Source organism: Ovis canadensis, chromosome 2 (assembly GCF_042477335.2).
Source record: "Ovis canadensis isolate MfBH-ARS-UI-01 breed Bighorn chromosome 2, ARS-UI_OviCan_v2, whole genome shotgun sequence".
NCBI lineage: Eukaryota > Metazoa > Chordata > Mammalia > Artiodactyla > Bovidae > Ovis > Ovis canadensis.
The window spans coordinates 74346849-74365784 of NC_091246.1; the positions used below are offsets into that span (position 1 = coordinate 74346849).

General features: G+C 38.7%; 1 protein-coding gene across 3 annotated transcripts in view; it reads left to right on the top strand.

The window, feature by feature from the left end:
- Positions 1 to 17243, top strand: part of RIC1 (RIC1 homolog, RAB6A GEF complex partner 1) — a 140487-nt gene extending 123244 nt beyond the window's left edge. For all 3 annotated transcript variants that reach the window (XM_069576478.1, XM_069576479.1, XM_069576480.1), the window contains exons 18-26: positions 3784 to 3900; positions 4560 to 5288; positions 7395 to 7553; positions 7642 to 7781; positions 9350 to 9636; positions 10641 to 10832; positions 13360 to 13537; positions 13691 to 13879; positions 14669 to 17243. In XM_069576478.1, coding sequence (XP_069432579.1) covers positions 3784 to 3900; positions 4560 to 5288; positions 7395 to 7553; positions 7642 to 7781; positions 9350 to 9636; positions 10641 to 10832; positions 13360 to 13537; positions 13691 to 13879; positions 14669 to 14957 — 2280 coding nt within the window. In that variant the 3' untranslated portion in view covers positions 14958 to 17243. The remainder of the gene's footprint in view (positions 1 to 3783; positions 3901 to 4559; positions 5289 to 7394; positions 7554 to 7641; positions 7782 to 9349; positions 9637 to 10640; positions 10833 to 13359; positions 13538 to 13690; positions 13880 to 14668) is intronic.
- The last annotated feature ends 1693 nt before the right edge of the window (positions 17244 to 18936 follow it).

Genomic DNA, 18936 nt, shown 5'->3' on the forward strand with positions numbered 1-18936 from the left:
AGTCCTAGTTAATGAAAAAGGAATGTTTTACAGAACAACTCTAGCTAAAAGATATGGAAGGAATTTGAGAATTAAGAATCAGTTTTGCAGCCTTTGAAAAAATGAGTGGATTCAGTGACCACCAGTTGAAATCAATGAAAGGTTGATGGGAACTTCACAATGAAGGTATTGAGTTGTCATGCCAAAGCCTCATTAGTCAGTCTTAGCATCACTAAAAGTAGGAGAACCACGCATGCTTCCTGGGGTGATGCAGCCTGAGGTTCACATGAAGAATTACTGCCAAAAGCATTGAGCCTGAACTGAATCAAGCTTCTTGAGTCATTTTCTATTCATCAAAAATACAAGGATAGAGGTTTAGTTTAATAACATTCTGTAGGAAAACTGCAGGTCATTAATGTGGAGGAAAAAAGAAAAGACTCTTTTAAATAAGACTTTAGAGCTATAACAAAAAAATGCAGTTCATAAGGTCATTTGTATCTTGATTCAAATAGGCTACAAAAAGACACTGTTAAAACAATTAGCGATATTGACTGAGAGATGACACTGAGAAATAGTTCTAAATTTTATTAAATTTAGATGTGATGTTGGCATTGTAATTATATAATCAAATGTCCCTATATTTGAGAGATGCCTACTAAATGTATAGGAGTAAAATGGCATGATATCTTCCTTTAAAATACTTTGGCAAAATAAGTATTAATAAAAAGAGAAAAGGGTTAGGTGAAACAAACCTCAGTATTTGTGAATGTGAATAATGAGAATAAGATTGGGGGGGTGTACATTTTATGTACTTTTCATCATGTTTGAAGTCATATTAAAGAAAAAGACTTCTTGAATATTCTAGATAGAGTAGGCAGTCAGAAGATGAATAACACTGGGTGCCCCATTTTAATCAAGAGGCCCCTTTACCAAGAGGAGATACTTAACTTTGTAAAGAGCAGAATAAGAAGTTGAAAGATAAGAGGAAATAGATTACATCTTGCACAGAGAGAAGGCCAAGGTTTAAAAAACAAAGCAAGTCTTGATTTAACAACAAAAAACCAGCAATGAGAACTGTTCAACAGTAAGGTGGCCTCCCTGAGGAGACAGGTGAGCCCCTTGTCTCTGATGCTCCAATGAGAATTACCTACCAGGGATTTTAGATGGTTTGTTGGGTTCCTTCAGATTTAGGACCTTGAGGATACATGTGGTCCCAGATTTTGTGTTACATTCAGTTTCTGAAAAGTTCATCAAAGCTGCTTGAGAGGGCTATAATGGTCACCTGTTCTTATGTACTGTGATATTATCAGTAAAAAATGTTGACTGCGTGGATAGAGCTGAAGGGAAAAATGGAGAATTCTGTGCTTTTATTTTTTCCTGTGCTGGCGGTTCATTGCTGAGCAGCAGACTTCTCTCTAGCTGTGGCAAGCGGGGGCTACTCTAATTGCGGTGCACAGGCTTCTCCGCGTGATGGCTTCTCCTGTTGCAGAGCACTGGCTCTAGGGTGTGTGGGCTTCAATAAGTGCAGCTCCAAGGTTGAGAGCACAGGCTCGGTTGCTCTGGGGCGTGTGGAGTCTTCCCAGACCAGAGATCGAACCCATGTCTCTTGCATTGGCAGCAGAGTCTTTACCACTGAGTCACTAGGGAAGCCCTGTTTTGTTGGGTTTTTTTAAATGAAATAATAGTAAATTCACGACTGTATTTTATATCTAAAAACATAAAAGTGGTCATTATGAACATTAACGTATTTAGTAAACTGCAGTGGATGTTCTTCAGGTCTTTGGAAGTGTTTGAGGAGTTTGTGGGTGTGTGTGTGTTATTCACTCAGTCATGTCCGACTCTTCATGACCCCATGGACTGTAGCCCATCAGGCTCCTCTGCCCATGGAATTCTCCAGGCAAGAATGCTGGAGTGGATTGCTATTCCCTTCTCTAGGTAATCTTCCCAAACCAGGGATCGAACCTGGGTCTCCTACATTGCAGGCAGATGCTTACCATCTGGGCTACCAGGGAAACCCGTTTGTCCCTCCAATCATACTGTTTGATTCTTGGGATTGCATGTTCGGTTTCCTCTCCTCTCTAGTTCTTATAATTCTCACACAGCTTTTCAATTCCATTTTTCTTTCTCCTAACTCCAAGTTATTTACTGTTTCTCATGTGTTATGGACAGATGTTCATTTTTCGTTTATGTGCTAAATTGAGAATGGAAGACTCCTTTCCAAGTAAAATTCTTGAGCTTTGTAACAGTTGCTTACAGATTTTTGTGGGGTAATTTTTCAAATTCCTGCATTTTAAATTAACATGCTTATTACCTACCTGGATGATATAAAGCAAAAATGAGTGACAAAGTCTCTAAGTATTCAGCATCCTTTTGCCATTTCTTTACACACAGTCTCTTGTGTCTTAGAGCAGTACAAATGAGCATTTCACGTATCTGATTATTTTTTGCAAGTAGAATACATAGGGTGATGGTTGTTTTCCTGACTGAACCCTAAATGATATTGGAGCTTAAATTCAGCCAACCAGCAGGAGTCAAAGCTAGGACACAATCCATGCCATCTTAATCATCGTCGTTTCCTTCCTAAAACTCTATCCTTCTCTGGTTCGTGGCATCATGCTTTGTTTCTCTTCTTGCCTTCAAAAGCTTAGCCAGTGGTCCTTTGCTCTGTTGCTGCCACATACTTTGCTTCAGAAAATTCATCTGTTACCTTCAGTTTACCAGCCTTACCATTATGGTTCAATGATTCTGGTATTCATCTCCAGTTTAGTCATCTCTCACAACATTTTTATCTGGAAGTCTTAAGATTCTTTCTAACTTAATGGGCAGTAAAAGGAAACTCTTCAGATTCCCTTTCCTAAGTTACTATCTCCTTCTAACTTCTGTCCATGAAGACCACAACTTCTCTAGCACCTCACCTAGATTCAGCACCCTGAAATCATCTTTGACTCAGCTTTGTTTTTTTATCCTTCATGTCTAGAATATAAGTAAGCTTTTGGTTTGTTTTAATCAAAATGTTCTTCCTCTTTACAAGTGAAAATGACTTGATAGCTGAAAATATACTTTAAAGCAGTGCTCCTCAAACTTAAAGATGGGAATCCTAGGTTTTCTACTTTGGGGTTTGATTGAAATTTTCCTTAATAAAACAGACTATTTACTTCATTCCTGAAGTTACTACCCATGATATCTTCCTCCCCTCAGTCATCCATCCTGAATAACTCAGAATCTTTAATAACTCTTTTATTCAAGGACCATAAGTAGTGGCTTATTTCCTGATATATTTTTACTTGACTTTCCAAGCCCTCCTTAAAGGTCTGTTACCATCAGTGTTTTTTCTTGTAATATCCCTAATCTAGCCAGATTGTTCTCACTTTCGCAGTAGAACTATTTTATCTTCTTGTGTCATTTATATTTCATTCTTCAACTAAAGTACCAAATGTTTTTCTCCCACCCATGTATGTCATCCTCACCCTTCAAGTCCCACTTCATCCTTAAGCCTTCTCTAGCTGTGCCCACCAGGTCACTGAAGCAAGGTCTCACTTTTATGAACTTCTGGAAGTCTCTTAGTTTTTTCAGGATAATTCAACTCTGCCATCACCTTTTCATTAATTAATTATTAATTGCATTGTGTTAAGTTTGTACTACTGGAGCCAGACAGCTCCTTGACTCCAGTAGAGTCTAACAGAATGACTGACCGTAATACACACTCAGTATTGTTTGTTTAACCTGTAAGCATTATGCCTTGGTGGGGGAAATGCTGAAAGTATACTTGTTAATTCATATGAATCCAACTCACTGTCCTTTCAGGCTCGCGATGCAGAGAGCATTATGCTGAATCTGGCAGGACAGCTCATCATGATGCAGAGGGACAGGTCCGGCCCTCAGATCCGAGACAAGGACAGCAGCCCTAACCAAAGGAGGCTTGTGAGTTAGATGAGAGCCACTTAGAATGTGAAGGATGTCAGGTCCGGCCCTCAGATCCGAGACAAGGACAGCAGCCCTAACCAAAGGAGGCTTGTGAGTTAGATGAGAGCCACTTAGAATGTGAAGGATGTCAGGTCCGGCCCTCAGATCCGAGACAGGGACAGCAGCCCTAACCAAAGGAGGCTTGTGAGCTAGATGAGAGCTGCTTAGAATGTGAAGGATGTCTGGGAGAAGAATGAGGGGATAAAAGAGTTTAAGAACAGAGTATTATCTTATGATTTGGAAACTGAGAAAGTATATAAAATTAGTTGTAAGCCTTTGGGTGCAAGACTGTGGAAAGTGGAGGATAAGATCCTACAGTGATAATAAAATGTTCTGTATGCCAGACGTTACTGCTTAGGTGTTATTGTTTGGAATAATTCTAATGGAAAAACAGGATAAATTGGTGAAGTTCCTTGGGGGAGGGGCGTTGTTTTGTTTTTAGATTTAAGTACACTTACTTTGAAAGGCAGGGCAGTATTATTAACTTTAAACAGATTCCTCTAATTTTCCCCAGAATTTATACTATTATTTTGAAAGACTTGAGAAACTAGTACCTAGGAAAAGTTCATCTACAAATTTAATGGGAAAAGAACTGATTTCAGTCTCTTTTTCTCCAGTTGCCATTCTGTCCTCCTGTTGTACTAGCCCAGTCTGTTGAAAATGTCTGGACCACATGTCGTGCAAATAAACAGAAGCGTCACCTGTTGGAGGCCCTCTGGCTGAGCTGTGGAGGTGCCGGGATGAAAGTCTGGCTCCCTCTTTTCCCCAGGGATCACCGCAAGCCCCATTCCTTCTTGTCCCAGCGGATCATGCTGCCTTTCCACATAAATATCTACCCCCTGGCTGTTCTGTTTGAAGATGCATTAGTCCTTGGTGCTGTCAATGACACTCTGCTCTACGATTCTTTGTATTCTCGGAACAGTGCTAGGGAACAGCTGGAGGTGCTCTTCCCTTTCTGTGTCGTGGAGAGAACCTCTCAGATCTACCTCCATCACATTTTGCGTCAGCTGCTGGTGAGGAACCTCGGGGAGCAAGCTCTGCTCTTAGCCCAGTCCTGTGCCGCGCTGCCTTACTTTCCCCACGTACTGGAGCTCATGCTCCATGAAGTGCTGGAAGAAGAAGCTACCTCACGGGAGCCCATTCCCGACCCTCTGCTTCCCACGGTGGCAAAATTTATCACCGAGTTCCCCCTTTTCCTGCAGACAGTTGTTCACTGTGCCAGGAAGACTGAGTATGCCCTGTGGAACTACCTTTTTGCAGCTGTTGGAAACCCCAAGGACTTGTTTGAGGAATGTTTGATGGCTCAGGATTTAGATACTGCTGCATCTTACCTTATTATCTTACAGGTAACAATTTTCTTCTTGTAAATGTATAAGAATTAGTGAGCATAAACCTAGAGGAAAAAGAAAGCAAATGTCCTTGGTTGGCACTGTGATCGTGCTTAAAGAACTAGTACAGGGACTTCCCTGGTGGTCCAGTGGTTAAGACTCCATGCTCCCAATGCAGGGGCCTGGATTCAATCCTTGGTCTCAGGGATCTAGATCCTGCATGCTGCAGTTAAAGAGTCCACATGCTGCCACTGAGACTCGGTGCAGCCAAATAAGTAAATACTACAAAGAAAAAAACTATTAGAGTCAAGTTATCTGTTCAGTTTTTATCTTTACTTTTGAAGAACTCAATCTTACTATATGATGGCAGAAAATTACTGTTAAAAAGTAGCATTGCAGGGTTGGGTTTTTTTTTAATCCTATTTGCCCATAAATAGGCCTAAAACAAATTAATAAGTTTACAGTATTATTTTGAATAATATTAAAGGAATGTCTTGTATGTATATATATACATATATACATTGTGCCTAGTCGCTCAGTCATGTTGGACTCTTTGTGACCCTATGGACTATAGCCCAAGCTCCTCTGTCCATGGGAATTCTCCAGGCAGGAATACTGGAGTGGGTTGCCATGCCCTCCTCCAGGGGATCTTCCCAACTCAGGGATCGAACCCAGGTCTCCCACATTGCAGGCAGATTCTTTACTGTCTGAGCCACCAGAGAAGCACATGTATGTATATACATATAATGTGTTATAATACATATAATAATATGTACATATTACATATGATTATCAAAGTATATAATAAACATACTAGTAAATAATTATTCTGAATATTAGTGGGTTTATCTGAGCCCTCCACAGTAATCTCTCTCCTGGTGGCATGGAATTGCTGAGAAGTAAAAGTTCTTCCAAATTACCGCAGAGTTGTTTTTAATTGTTTAAAGAAGCTAACCATAAACCTGGTTTGAGATTCTGCCTGAAGCAGTTTTCCTGTCAGCATTTGCTTCATGGCAGCTGACTGAAGTCAGAGGAGATATTCTGGCAGAAGGTGGGTGGCCCTGAGATTCTGGCTATTCTTAAAAGGCCTCACAGTCATAAAAACAGAAACAAGATAAATGGAGTTTTTTGTTTGTTTGTTTAATTTAGGTCACTGCTTAGATTTCAGTGATCTCCCAAGCATTGGAATTAGAAACTTTATCAGGATTCCTAAGTTGTGACTGACATGATAATTATAGTTGAACTTGCCTGTTAGGCGCCTCTCCATGAAGGCCAGGGCAAGCAGCAAGATTAAATCTGTGAAAGAACCACTGTGGATGCCCATTGTGTAGCAGTAGTACATACTGTTGCCCAAAGCAGTTTTTTATTAAGTCACATCCTCAGAAAGCTCTGTCACAGGACATAGACCAGAGCTTTTTTGGAGTCAGAAAGACAAATTTATACTCTTGCTTTTCTGCTGATCTTCAACAAGTTGTTTATTTCTTTCTTTGTTTAGAACATATATTTTTATTTCTCTCTCATCCAACAGTCCTATTTTTGGGAACCAGACTTCTTTCATTTTGGATTTCTAACACTCTTGAGGGCAAGGGATTCTCAATGTGTGGTCTACGGAATTCTGGGGGTTTCTGAGACATATTCAGGAAGACTACAGAATCAAACTAATTTTCATATTAATACTGAGATACTATTTACCGTTTTTTCCTGTGCTTGTATTTGTACATGGGCATTACATTCTGCATTGCCATGCAATTACAATTTTTAAAAAGTTTTAAATGCATTATTTCAACAAGTTGTTTAACTCAGTTTTCTCATGTGTAAAATGAGAATGATATACTTCTTTTGAGAGTCACTAGGAGAAATGAAAGAATGTATAAAGTTTAAGATATCTGGCAGTAATGGGAGTGCAAGAAATCATAAATTATATTACACCAGGGGAGTATTTGCCTCATGTATTCTTCTTACATGGTACTTTTCAATGCTTCTTTTGATTTTACTAGTAAATGATTCCCTACAGTGCTATATCTGCATTACTTGTCTGGGTTTAGGGAAGCATGGAGATAAAGAATTACTCATATCTTCTCAAATCATTTGTAGTATAAAAGGAATTCTTCGTTGTTTTTCTAGAACATGGAAGTCCCAGCAGTAAGTAGGCAACATGCCACCCTTCTTTTCAACACAGCCCTGGAACAAGGCAAGTGGGACCTGTGTCGACACATGATTCGATTTCTGAAAGCCATTGGCTCTGGAGAATCTGAGACGCCCCCATCCACACCTACAGCTCAGGTTAGTTGAAGAATTGCACAGCTCTGCTAGGCCACACACCCACGTGGCATCTTCCGCTAACCATACTGCACTTTGTGTGTAATCATAGGAACCTAGTTCAAGTGGTGGTGGATTTGAGTTCTTCAGGAATCGAAGCATCAGTTTATCCCAGTCAGCTGACAGTGTTCCTGCTAGTAAATTCAGCTTACAGAAAACACTAAGTATGCCATCCGGTCCTTCTGGAAAAAGGTAAAAGAATGAAGAACTGTTCCTGCTTTTAAGGAATTCTATAACACATTGCATTTCAGAGTATTTGTAAAATTGGATCTTAGGAAAAAACTGTTTGATCTGATTGCAGTTCCTTTTTACATTCCCAAAAGGCTTCCCTTTTTTCTTTCTCCTAAATTCACTTCTTTATTCTTTGTAGTATTTTTGCCCTTTGTGCTAGAATAGGTCTTGATGTGCCCATTCTAAATGCAACTAACATTAAATTACCTCTGATAACAGAGGACCAGAATAAAAAGGAAGATAGATCTGCAAATAATTCAAAAGCCTTCTGACAGTCAGCAGTTTTCCCATTCTTTCCCAGTGTACCTTTTGACATTTTAGTCCTGTACTGGACTCTCTTGGGACTCTTTTGAGTGGAGAAGTCATTAAACAGTTCGTGCCAAAAAGTATATCCTGGAGTCTGAAACCTGTATTATATGTAGATGGGTTACTATGCCCTGAGGGGTAGCTCTGAACTCATGCTGAACATTGTAAAATAGATTTGCCTGTTTTGTGAGGTCCTTGTTTTCCTTCCTGTGTTGTTATGTGGTCTTGGCTCTTGGTTTCTTTCTCTCCCCTAATCCTTTCTTTTCTATTCTGTGTGTACTCTTACTACAGCGCCTGACACTGAATGAGAGCTTACTGAACATTTTTATTGTGATGTTTTACAGCTTTTTCTTACAGAGCCATTAATACACCTGCATTCCCAACACACGCACACTTAGACACACACACACCATAAGCAAGTTAAATGCAACCGTGAAAGACTATAAAACAATTGCCAGGCAAACAGTAGCTACTCAGCTATACCCTGAATGTGCGCGGTGTTTAATATATACTAAGTGCTCACTGCTCGCCAGGCACAATTCAAACATTTCCGTGTATAGGTCTTTCAGTAACAGCTCTGTATGGGTAAATATACTGTTATTATCCATATTATACAGGTGAAAAACAGAGGCCCAGAAAAATAAACTCTCTTTATATTCACAAAACTGTGGGGCAGAGCCAAGTTCAGAATGCAGGTAGTCCTGCTCCAGTCCTGCTCTCTGAAGGCACGCCATCACCCCAGTACCAAACCAGTTGCGACTCACCAGTTCATAGGAATAAGGGGTAACAGATGATATTTAGTCATTCATTTCTTTAAATCTGTTTTTTTCTTATGTGTCTGTATAACTCACAGTAAGAGACTACATTTCACTTTGCTTCTCTTTAGTCTCCTTGGTCTGATCTCCTTTCCTCTTTTCATTGGTCTTTTCATATACAGCGTTTGTTTGCTTCCTTTCTTTACTTCATCCAGTCACTATCCTCTTCCTGATTTTGCTTTGTAAGTCTCCTTTTTGTTTTCTATTCTGTACTTTTACAGACATGTTTAAGAGGCTACTTACTGTGTTCCAGCTACTGTTCAACAGGTGTGCTATCTCATGGAGAAGCTCTGGTGCTTGATCTTCCCCTTCCCTCGAATCTCCTACCTCCTTGTCAGCATTTTCAGTGCTACTTCATAAGAATTATGTGACGCTTGTTCTGTAGCTTACTTGTGTTCCCACTTACAGATGGAGCAAAGACAGTGACTGTGCTGAGAACATGTATATTGATATGATGCTCTGGAGACACGCTCGGCGTCTCTTAGAAGAAGTTCGGCTAAAGGATCTCGGCTGCTTTGCAGCCCAGCTGGGCTTTGAACTCATTAGTTGGCTGTGCAAGGAGCGTACCCGTGCTGCCCGAGTAGACAACTTTGTGTTGGCCCTGAAGAGACTCCACAAAGATTTCCTTTGGCCACTTCCCATCATCCCAGCTTCTTCTGTCAGTTCTCCTTTCAAAAATGGAAAATACCGAACAGGTAATATAGGCTTTGTGTTACTTATACAAGAATTGTATTTGCTCCAAATGTTTAGACATTTTTCCGTTAGTTGATATTCAAGAAGTCTTTTCATTCCAAGCTTAGATAGAAGCTGACTTTTTGTAGATCAGTTGGAACATCCACCATTTGACTAAGGATGTAAATAAAAGTAGATCATGTGTCTCTTGGCCTTTTGACTTTGAAGTTTAATTTATAAATCCAGCCAATTGTTTTCTCAGATTATCAGCAAGTTGAGCATTGACTGAGTATAGAAGATACCACACTTTTTTTTTTTTTTTGGTAGGAAGTTTCCTGCAATGCAGGAGACCTTGGTTCAATTCCTGGGTCAGGAAAAATCTCCTGGAGAAGGGAATGGCTACCCACTCCAGTACTGTGGCCTGGAGAATTCCATGAACTATATAGTACATGGGGTCGCAAAGAGTTGGACACAACTGAGCAACTTTCATTTGGCATTGGTTAGCCACAGATCTCAAAATAAGCTAAATTGTGACTTACCTGACAGGATTCATTCCAGAGAAATGGTAAAAAATACGTCTTTGAGAGCTTGGGCCATCTTCTAAATTAGGAGAGGGCAAAGTGAACTGTATCTTGATAAAAAAAAATTTTTTTTAGGTTTTTTTAGTTCAGGTTGTAATCATTATTACTTACGAAAATTCAAACAAAACCCTTTTTATTATGGCATTTGGAAGTTTCATGTCATCTTAAAACCAAGGAAAATCATTTAAGGATGACTGAGGTTTTGCCTAGTTTCTGGTAAGTTAAATAATGATAGAAGATGACTGCTGGGTGGCATTATCTGGTCAGTGCATTCTGTTCCAGTCCAACCTCCCTGGTTCATGGGTGGGTGATGCAGTGTAGCGACATTAATTGGCTTTGAACTTTTCGTATTTGGAGTTGGTGGGGGAAGAGAAGCTGAAAGAACTGAACTGGAAATGGCAGTGTATGCACCTTTAATTCCTTTTTTTGTGTTTCCTACCTTGCAGTGGGAGAGCAGCTGTTGAAGTCACAGTCAACTGACCCATTTTTAAACCTCGAGATAGATGCTGGCGTCTCTAATATCCAACGAAGTCAGAGCTGGCTCGGCAACATTGGTCCTGCTCATCAAGAAATAGACACAGCCTCATCTCACGGGCCACAGATGCAAGATGCCTTCCTGTCTCCTTTATCTAATAAAGGTAGATATCATTTTAAATCCTAGCTCCTCATTAGTTTCTCTGGAGGAAAGTTTATATGCCATATGTAGCATTTCAGAGAGAGCTTTACTCATTTCAAGATGTGTCTTTGAGAATTAGCATTAGTATCTGCTGGACAGGTGAATAGTTACTAGCACAAGGCCAAAATCACTTTGATTATACTTTACCGTGTTTATTTTACATAAATGAAACAGGTAAAACCTCACTACAGCTAAACACTAATAAATGAACCTTTGTAATCAATTTTGATGATACAGAAACACTAACTTTGAACCTCAAGTAAACAAAACTTTATCCATGTGTAAAGAATTCATTCTTCTCATAGGTGGACCTATATTATAAAAAATTGTTACCAGTTATCTTCTGTTTATTTCAGCTGTAAAAAATTATGGGAAAATTTTTTTATCTTCTAAATTCCTGCATGATACCCTGAATTTTGCATCTCAGCCTTCAAAGCCTAAGATTACTGTCTGACCCTTTACCAAAAAAATGTGTGTCTTCTGCAGTTATAGTAATGGGTGAATTACAAATTGAAGAAACTTTAAAGTGATTCATGTTGTTTAGGTTTATATAAGAGCTGAAGCAGCAGTTGGTCTGATTCTGCAGCTTCAATGGCCAGATCCACCTGATGCCTGATTTTCAGTGTATGCTCACTGTTGCCTGAGCTGCTCCTATATAGGGAGGCATATAGAAGCCATGGCTTCTTTTATTGTAGTAGAATACATGTAAAATCTACTGTTTTAAGGATTTTTATGTGTACAGTTCATTTATATTCTTGGGCAATCAACCTGCAAAACACTTGTTTACGTTGCAAAAGCAAAACTTTATACCCATTAAAGAAAACTCTCCATCTCTCCCTCTCCAACTCCAGGCAACTACATTCTGTTTTCTGTCCCTGTGTAATTGTCTTTTTGTGTCTGGCTTATTTCACTTAGATAATGTTCTCAAAATTCATCCTTGTTGTAGCGTGCATGGGAATCTCCTTCCTTTTTCGGGTTTGTCAATATTCTGTTGTGTGTTCAAAGCACATTTTGTTTATCCATTCATCAGTGGCCACTTGCATTGCTTCCACCTTTTGGTTATTGTGAATTATGCTGCAAAGAACGGGGGGGTACTGTGAATATGGGAAGTCTCTTTGAGACCGTTTTCAATTCTTCTGGGTATTGTCAGCTCACGAGATAATTCTGTTTTCAGCTTTTTCCTCATAGCAGCAGCCCTACTTTACTGCTTATCAACACTGGCAGGGATTCCAGTTTTGCCACGGCCTTGCCAATACTTCTTTGATGATTTTGTTAATAGTAGCATCCTAATGGACCTGAGGTGGCATCATTGCTTTTCTTTAGAAAACCTTTTAGAGAGATTATTTCAAACATATTTTAAAAGGAGAAATAATACTATAATGGGCACCTTCCCTCCAACCCTCACTTCAGTTATTACCAATTCATGAATAAATTTGTTGATAAAACACTTTCTTCTTCTTGTATTATTGAACTAAATCTAAGATATGATATGTTTTATTTGTGAATGTTTCAGTATATATTTCTAAAAGGACTTTTTTTTTAAATAATGGCACATCTCTCTAAAAATTTAACAGTAATTCCTTAATACCATCAAATATCCGGTAAGTATTCAAATTCTAGCTGTTTTACAATGTCATAATATTTTTGCGGTTTAAAAGAAAGTGAGAGTCACTCAGTTGTGTCTGACTCTTTGCAATCCCTTGGACTATACAGTCCATGGAATTCTCCAGGCCAGAATACTGGAGTGGGTAGCCATTCCCTTCTCCAGAGGAGCTTTCCACCCCAGGGATCGACCCCAGGTCTCCCGCATTGCGGGTGAATTCTTTACCAGCTGAGCCACGAGGGAAGCCCAAGGATACTTTGAATCAAGATCCAAGTAAGATTCATACACAGTGATTATGTTTCTTAAATTCCATTTTTAGTGCTCTTTCCCCTTCCCCATCTCTTTTTTTCTTCTTGCAATTTATTCATTGAAGAGACTTGCTTCTGAGAATTTTCTCATGACTGGATCTCAGTTGATTGCATCTTCATGGTTTAAACAGTTTCTGTACTTCTTGTAGACTGGTGATTGAATCTAAAGACTTGATTGGGAATCTTCTGGTGGTCCAGTGGTTAGGATTCTGTATTCTCACTGCCTCAAGGACCTGGAAACTAAAACCCCACAAGCTGTGTGGCACCTCCCTCTCCCCAAAAAGGACTTGAACAAATTGTAGCTAGGTTTGTTGTTGTTTCCAGAGGTGGGCAAGACTGCTTAATAGGTAGTAGTGTATTTTTCTTTTATATGGCACATAATGCCTGGTTACCTCTCTGATGATTTTTTTTTTTTTAAACATCTACTATTTAATGTAACATGGGAATTTTAGTAGTGAATTTAATGTTTTGGTCTCAAAATCCTAAAGAGGAAGCAACATCTGAGAGACAGCCAATATTTTTAATTGAAGGAAGACATACATTAAGCTAGTTTGTGACTTTTGACAATTCTTCATCAGGTGATGAATGCAGTATTGGTTCAGCCACGGACTTGACTGAAAGTAGCTCCATGGTGGATGGAGACTGGACAATGGTGGATGAAAATTTCTCCACACTCAGTCTAACCCAGTCGGAGCTGGAGCATATCTCCATGGAGTTGGCGAGTAAAGGGCCTCACAAATCCCAGGTCCAGCTTCGGTAAGTTTCTCAACATTTTGGAAGCATAGAATGCCTCCTCAGGGTGTTTGGGCAAATTGGGTATATAGGCTGCCTTCCCAATAACGACTGCCCTTCTCTTCATCCATAGATCCTTCCTAGCATCAGTCACTGTGTTTCTGCTTCTGTATATAGGTATTTGCTGCACATCTTCATGGAGGCAGGATGTCTGGACTGGTGCATTGTTATAGGCCTGATTCTTAGAGAATCCTCAATCATCAACCAGATTTTGGTTATTATACAGTCTTCAGAGGTAGATGGAGAGATGTTACAGAACATAAAGACGGGGCTGCATGCTGTGGACCGATGGGCCTCCACAGATTGGTAAGTTATTAGGCTCGTTCCCTTGACTGTCCTCTGGTAACTTCTCCTCTTTCACATTAAGGCTTATTTCTGGTTCATTTATTTGGAGATTTGTAGGTTGCTTGAAATAAAAACTCCTTTTGTATATTCATTTTTAAGATTATTTTCTTTAGTTACCATTTTAGACCCAGTTACTTTAAATGAGTCATATTGATTGTTGTCAGTGAATGTGTGTCACTGAGGACCAGTACAGTCCAAATGACCTTAGAACTAGGGTGGAACTTGAGATTTCTAGTTCTGTGGAATTGAAGATGATAACCTGAAAACAAGTAAAAATTTAAAGTCTGTGTGAGTTGAACATTCCATAGCAGTTACTGACAAGCCCAAAATAAGAATAGTGAATGAAAGTAGAAGAGCCTGGGATCTACCCCCTTTGTCGCCAGTCACCTGTGGATTTGGGGTTTCCCTCACTTGGCTCTAGTCTTCCTTAATTGGCAAATTCGTTTAGGTTAAATGTTCTCTGAAGGTCCTGTTTTTCAAGTCTGAAAATCCTATTAATGGTGTTTACGATTATAGAATATGCTTTTTAATTGCAATACCGGATAAAGAATATCCATCTTTGCTGTTTGTGCTCACAGTTACATTATGTGTAGCCCCCTCCATGGGGGCCTTGGCATCTAAAAGCCTTTCCCTTCCTGCTACCTCTGTGCCTCCTACTGTATCAATGCTTAGTAAGAATCTGTCCATAACATGCTATAGAGCCTTTTGAATGTGGCTGATAAGAGCCAATTTCCTTTTTCTTCTGCTTAGTCCTGGATATAAGCCATTTTTAAACATCATTAAGCCACACCTGCAGAAGCTTAGTGAGATCACAGAAGAGCAGGTCCAGCCTGAAGCCTTCCAGCCGATGACTGTGGGTAAGACTCCTGAACAGACCAGCCCCCGGGCAGAGGAGAACAGGGGCTCCTCGGGCCATGGGGGCATCCCCCAGGGCGAGGTCGCAGGTGGCAGTCTGGTCAGCCGGAAAGAGGAGGCCACGGCGCGAGCAGAGGAGGAGGAACCTTTGCAAGATGGGACTTACGACTGTTCTGTGTCATAACAACAGTGAGTACCATCTCCATGGGCAGTATTAACTAGCATCAGCATGCAACTGAGGACACTGTGACCTAGTTGGAAAATTTAACCAGGGGGAGAACACAGCTCAGAGACTCTGGTAAGGTATTATTAAATTTTAACTTTTTCTTCTATGAAATCTTGAGTCCATAAAAAATGTGATATCAAAAAAAAAAGATCATCTTTCATAAAAGTTTTTTTTTAAGCTTCAGTGGAAAGTTGTACAGAATATTGTACAGATGTACATGCGAACATTTTGGTTTTCTTACAGATTGGTAGCTCTTAAACCACAGGGATCGCATTGCCCCAAATGAGCTTACTTTTTCACTACTTAAAGCTTCCTTTGTTTTCTGGTTTAGCGTGTGTTCTGGACTGCTTTTTAAAAATAAATGCTAAGGTGCTTGCTGTAGCTCATCAAGTGCTTGAGCTACCTGTATGCCCCCTGGATCAAGAGCACTGGACTCCCTAGTTGGGCCTCTGAATAGATGCCTGCCCTGGTATAACAGGCACCTGTAACGTGCTCCTCTTCTGGCCTGTTAATCCTGGTCCTCAATCGATGGAAGCTGTTTACCTGTGTCAGTGCCTGCTTTTTGTCTAGCTTGGTTCCTGCTAGGTGAGTGTAGGCAGAGGCCTGAGGAGTTCTTATCAATTATGCTATTAGATACCACTAAACTATTTTGTATCAAAGAATCGTATCTTTTTGTGAATAATTTTGTGTAAATATACTCAAAGGCACTGTTCCGATTTTTAGGGCTTGTACTATAATTTGTAAGGTTTTATGCTGGATTCTGCATGGCTATAGATACTCACTCTTAGAACAAAGACAGGGCTTGCTCTTCTTTCCAGATACAAGCACTCTTCATAAAGGAAGACAGATTTATTGGCTTGGTCATAAGGTAACAGAAATGGTCACACTGATCATGAAATGAAACAGGTTTTGTGCAAATTAATGTAGTTTCTTATTTATTGCTTTTGTAAATTGAATAAAAATGAACTATGTAAATAGACTGCTGAATCCTGTATTATCACGGCTACTAAAAGTTAGTATGTAAAGAATGCATTCATCGTAACTTCTTAAATATTTTATGTATTTCTAGATATGACTTAAATTTTAGTTTTCATACATTATGAAAACACAATTGCAGACTCAGTTGCTTCAGACTAAACACATATCCACTGTATGTTTATCAATTACCCTATAACAGTATTAATTTAGATAGCTTGTTTGTACTGTGCAATTTGAACAAAGGAATGCAATGTTATTTTTTACAAAAACAAACTTATTTTTATAGTAACAACGTATTTGATGTGGACCAAATTCATACCACTATGTAAAACAGCCTCTCCTCTCATAGTGCAATTACAGTTTAGAAATAAAACTTGGTCCTCTATCCTTGCTTTTTAAAATTAATGGCTAGATTTAGTTGTCCTAGCCAGGTTTCCTTTGAAAGGAAACTCAAATTTGAAAAATGCTTTGTTCAAAAGTCATCAATGGTTTTAAATTACTGATTTTGATAATTTACTATCACTTACTTTTCACATTACAAGTGCAATACTTTCACATACTAAAACTCCTGAATTGGTGGAATATGTGATTACTGGTACCTGGCCCTTCTGGTGCTACGTTTATTTAAGCCTTTGTTTTAAACCACCTTTCCCTGAATCTTAAGATAGAAAATGTTTCCCATGTGAGTCCATGCAGCCCAGCAAGAAATTGAAGCAGTTCTTCTCCTGTCCTAGTCCATTATGAGAAGAACTAGCATTACTTTTGTGTTTGGTGTATTTAATCAATAGAAATGATTCACCATGGTAAACAGCCATGTTTACAGATATCCTAATGTGCTGCTGGGTTCATCTTTCACTCTTAAAAGCAGGGCACCATTAAGTTAACCATATTCCTATGGTTAATGCCATGACCGAAACTTTTCTTGTATAAAATACTTGTTTTGCAACCAACAGATATAGGTGGCCCCAAGGCAAAAAGATTGGCAGCTTTACAGAAAAACTTTTCTTTGGTAGTTATATACTTTAATTTTTTGAATCATATTTTAATTTTGCCTTGTTTGGATCACGTATTTGACTGTTTAAGCCATATTTAACCAATGAATTTAAATATTCAGTATAACTATTTGAAGTTTAAATTATTTGCTGATACCAAAACAAGTTATTTGGGGGTAGAGTTAACCTTTGCTTGTAATTAAAAGTTGCTGCTACTTCTGTAATGTGTATTTTTTTTTTAACTTGGTAAAGGGCAATAAAACCATTACATGAACTTTTTGTTTACTCATCAAGTTAACAGCAAAATATGTATGTATTAAAAGTCATATTTCATTATATAATTCCACCTTTTAGAATTTTCCTTATAACTAAAAATTTATATTTAAAATGTATATGGGTATACCATTTTATGGATATATTTCTTTACTCTTCAGTTGAGGGACATTTGGGAGAGATTCAACTCGGACACTGATATGCAGGCTTCTGTGTAGACGTAAGTTTTCAGTTCTCTTTAGGAGTGGAAATGTTGGGTTATGATAACTGGTTAATTTGCGGGGGTGGCAGGGGCCAGGGGGTGGGGTATGCTTAACTGTATTACAAAGTGCCTGTACCATTTTAAAAGAAAAAAAAAAAAACATTTCCACTAGTAGTGGATGAGGGTTCAAGTTTCTGTTGGTCAACATTTGTTTTTGTATTTTTGGTTATAGCCATCTGAGTTATGTATGAAGTCATATCTTATGGTTTAGATTTACATTTCCCTGATGGCTAACATCTTTTCATATATGATTATTAGCCATTCACATCTCTTTGGAGAAAACTGTATTCACATTCTTTGCCCACTTCACAAATGGCTCATTTATCTTTTTGTTGATTTGCAAGAGTTCTTTATATATTCTAGACAGTTTTGCAAATATTTTTTCATTCTAAGGGCTTTTCACTTTCATGATACTGTCTTTTGAGACATAAAGTTTTTCATTTTGATGAAGTCCCCAACTTTTTCTTTGGTTCCTTGAGCTTTTGGGTGTCATATCCAAGAAACCATTTCCGAATCCTAGGTTATGAAGATTTATGCTTATGTTTTTTTCTGTTTTATATTTTAGCACCTACATTTAGGTCTTTGATCCATTCTGAGTTAGTTTTTGTATATGGTATGAAGAGGTCTAACTTTGTTCTTTTGTATGTGACTACTCAGTTGTTATAATTTACTGAAAAGTTCACCGTTTACTGAAAAGATTTTTTTCCTATTGAATTGTTGAAAATCAACTGACTACAAACGAATGGGTTTATTTCTGGAACTGTCAGTTGTATTACATTGATTTCTGGGTCTTTCCTTGATGCCAGTATGACATTGTTTTGATTACTGTTGCTACCTAGAAAAAGGAAGTTTTGAACTTGAGAGCTGTTGAGTTTTTCAGGACCATTTTGGCTCTTCTGTGCCGCTTGCATTTCCATATGAGTTTAGAGTCACCTTGTCAGCTTGTGTGTGCACCCACACACACCTATAAGGCAGCTAGAAGTTTGATAAGGATTACATTCAGATCAATTTTTGGAAAATCTTGCCATCTTGATAATAGGCCTTCCAGCCCATGAACATGGAATGTCTTTCCAGTTATTCATGGCTTCAGTTTTCTTTCAGGAGGGTTTTATAGGTACTTTTAATACGCTTATTAGTATTTTATTCTTGATGCTATTGCAAATAGAACTGTTTTGTTTTTGTTTGTTAGTATATAGAATAATTGATTTTTCTATGTTGCAGCTGCATCCTACAACACTATTCAATTCACTAACTATATAATAGGTTTTTTGTGTGGATTCCTTGGCATTTCCTGTATAGAAAATCATGTCATCTATAATCAGAGCCTGGGCTAGAGCCTCCAATACACTATTCAAGTGGCAGTAAGTAGATACCCTCGTCTTTCTGATGTTAGGGGGAAAGTACTGAGTTTTCATTATACATTCGGATGTCA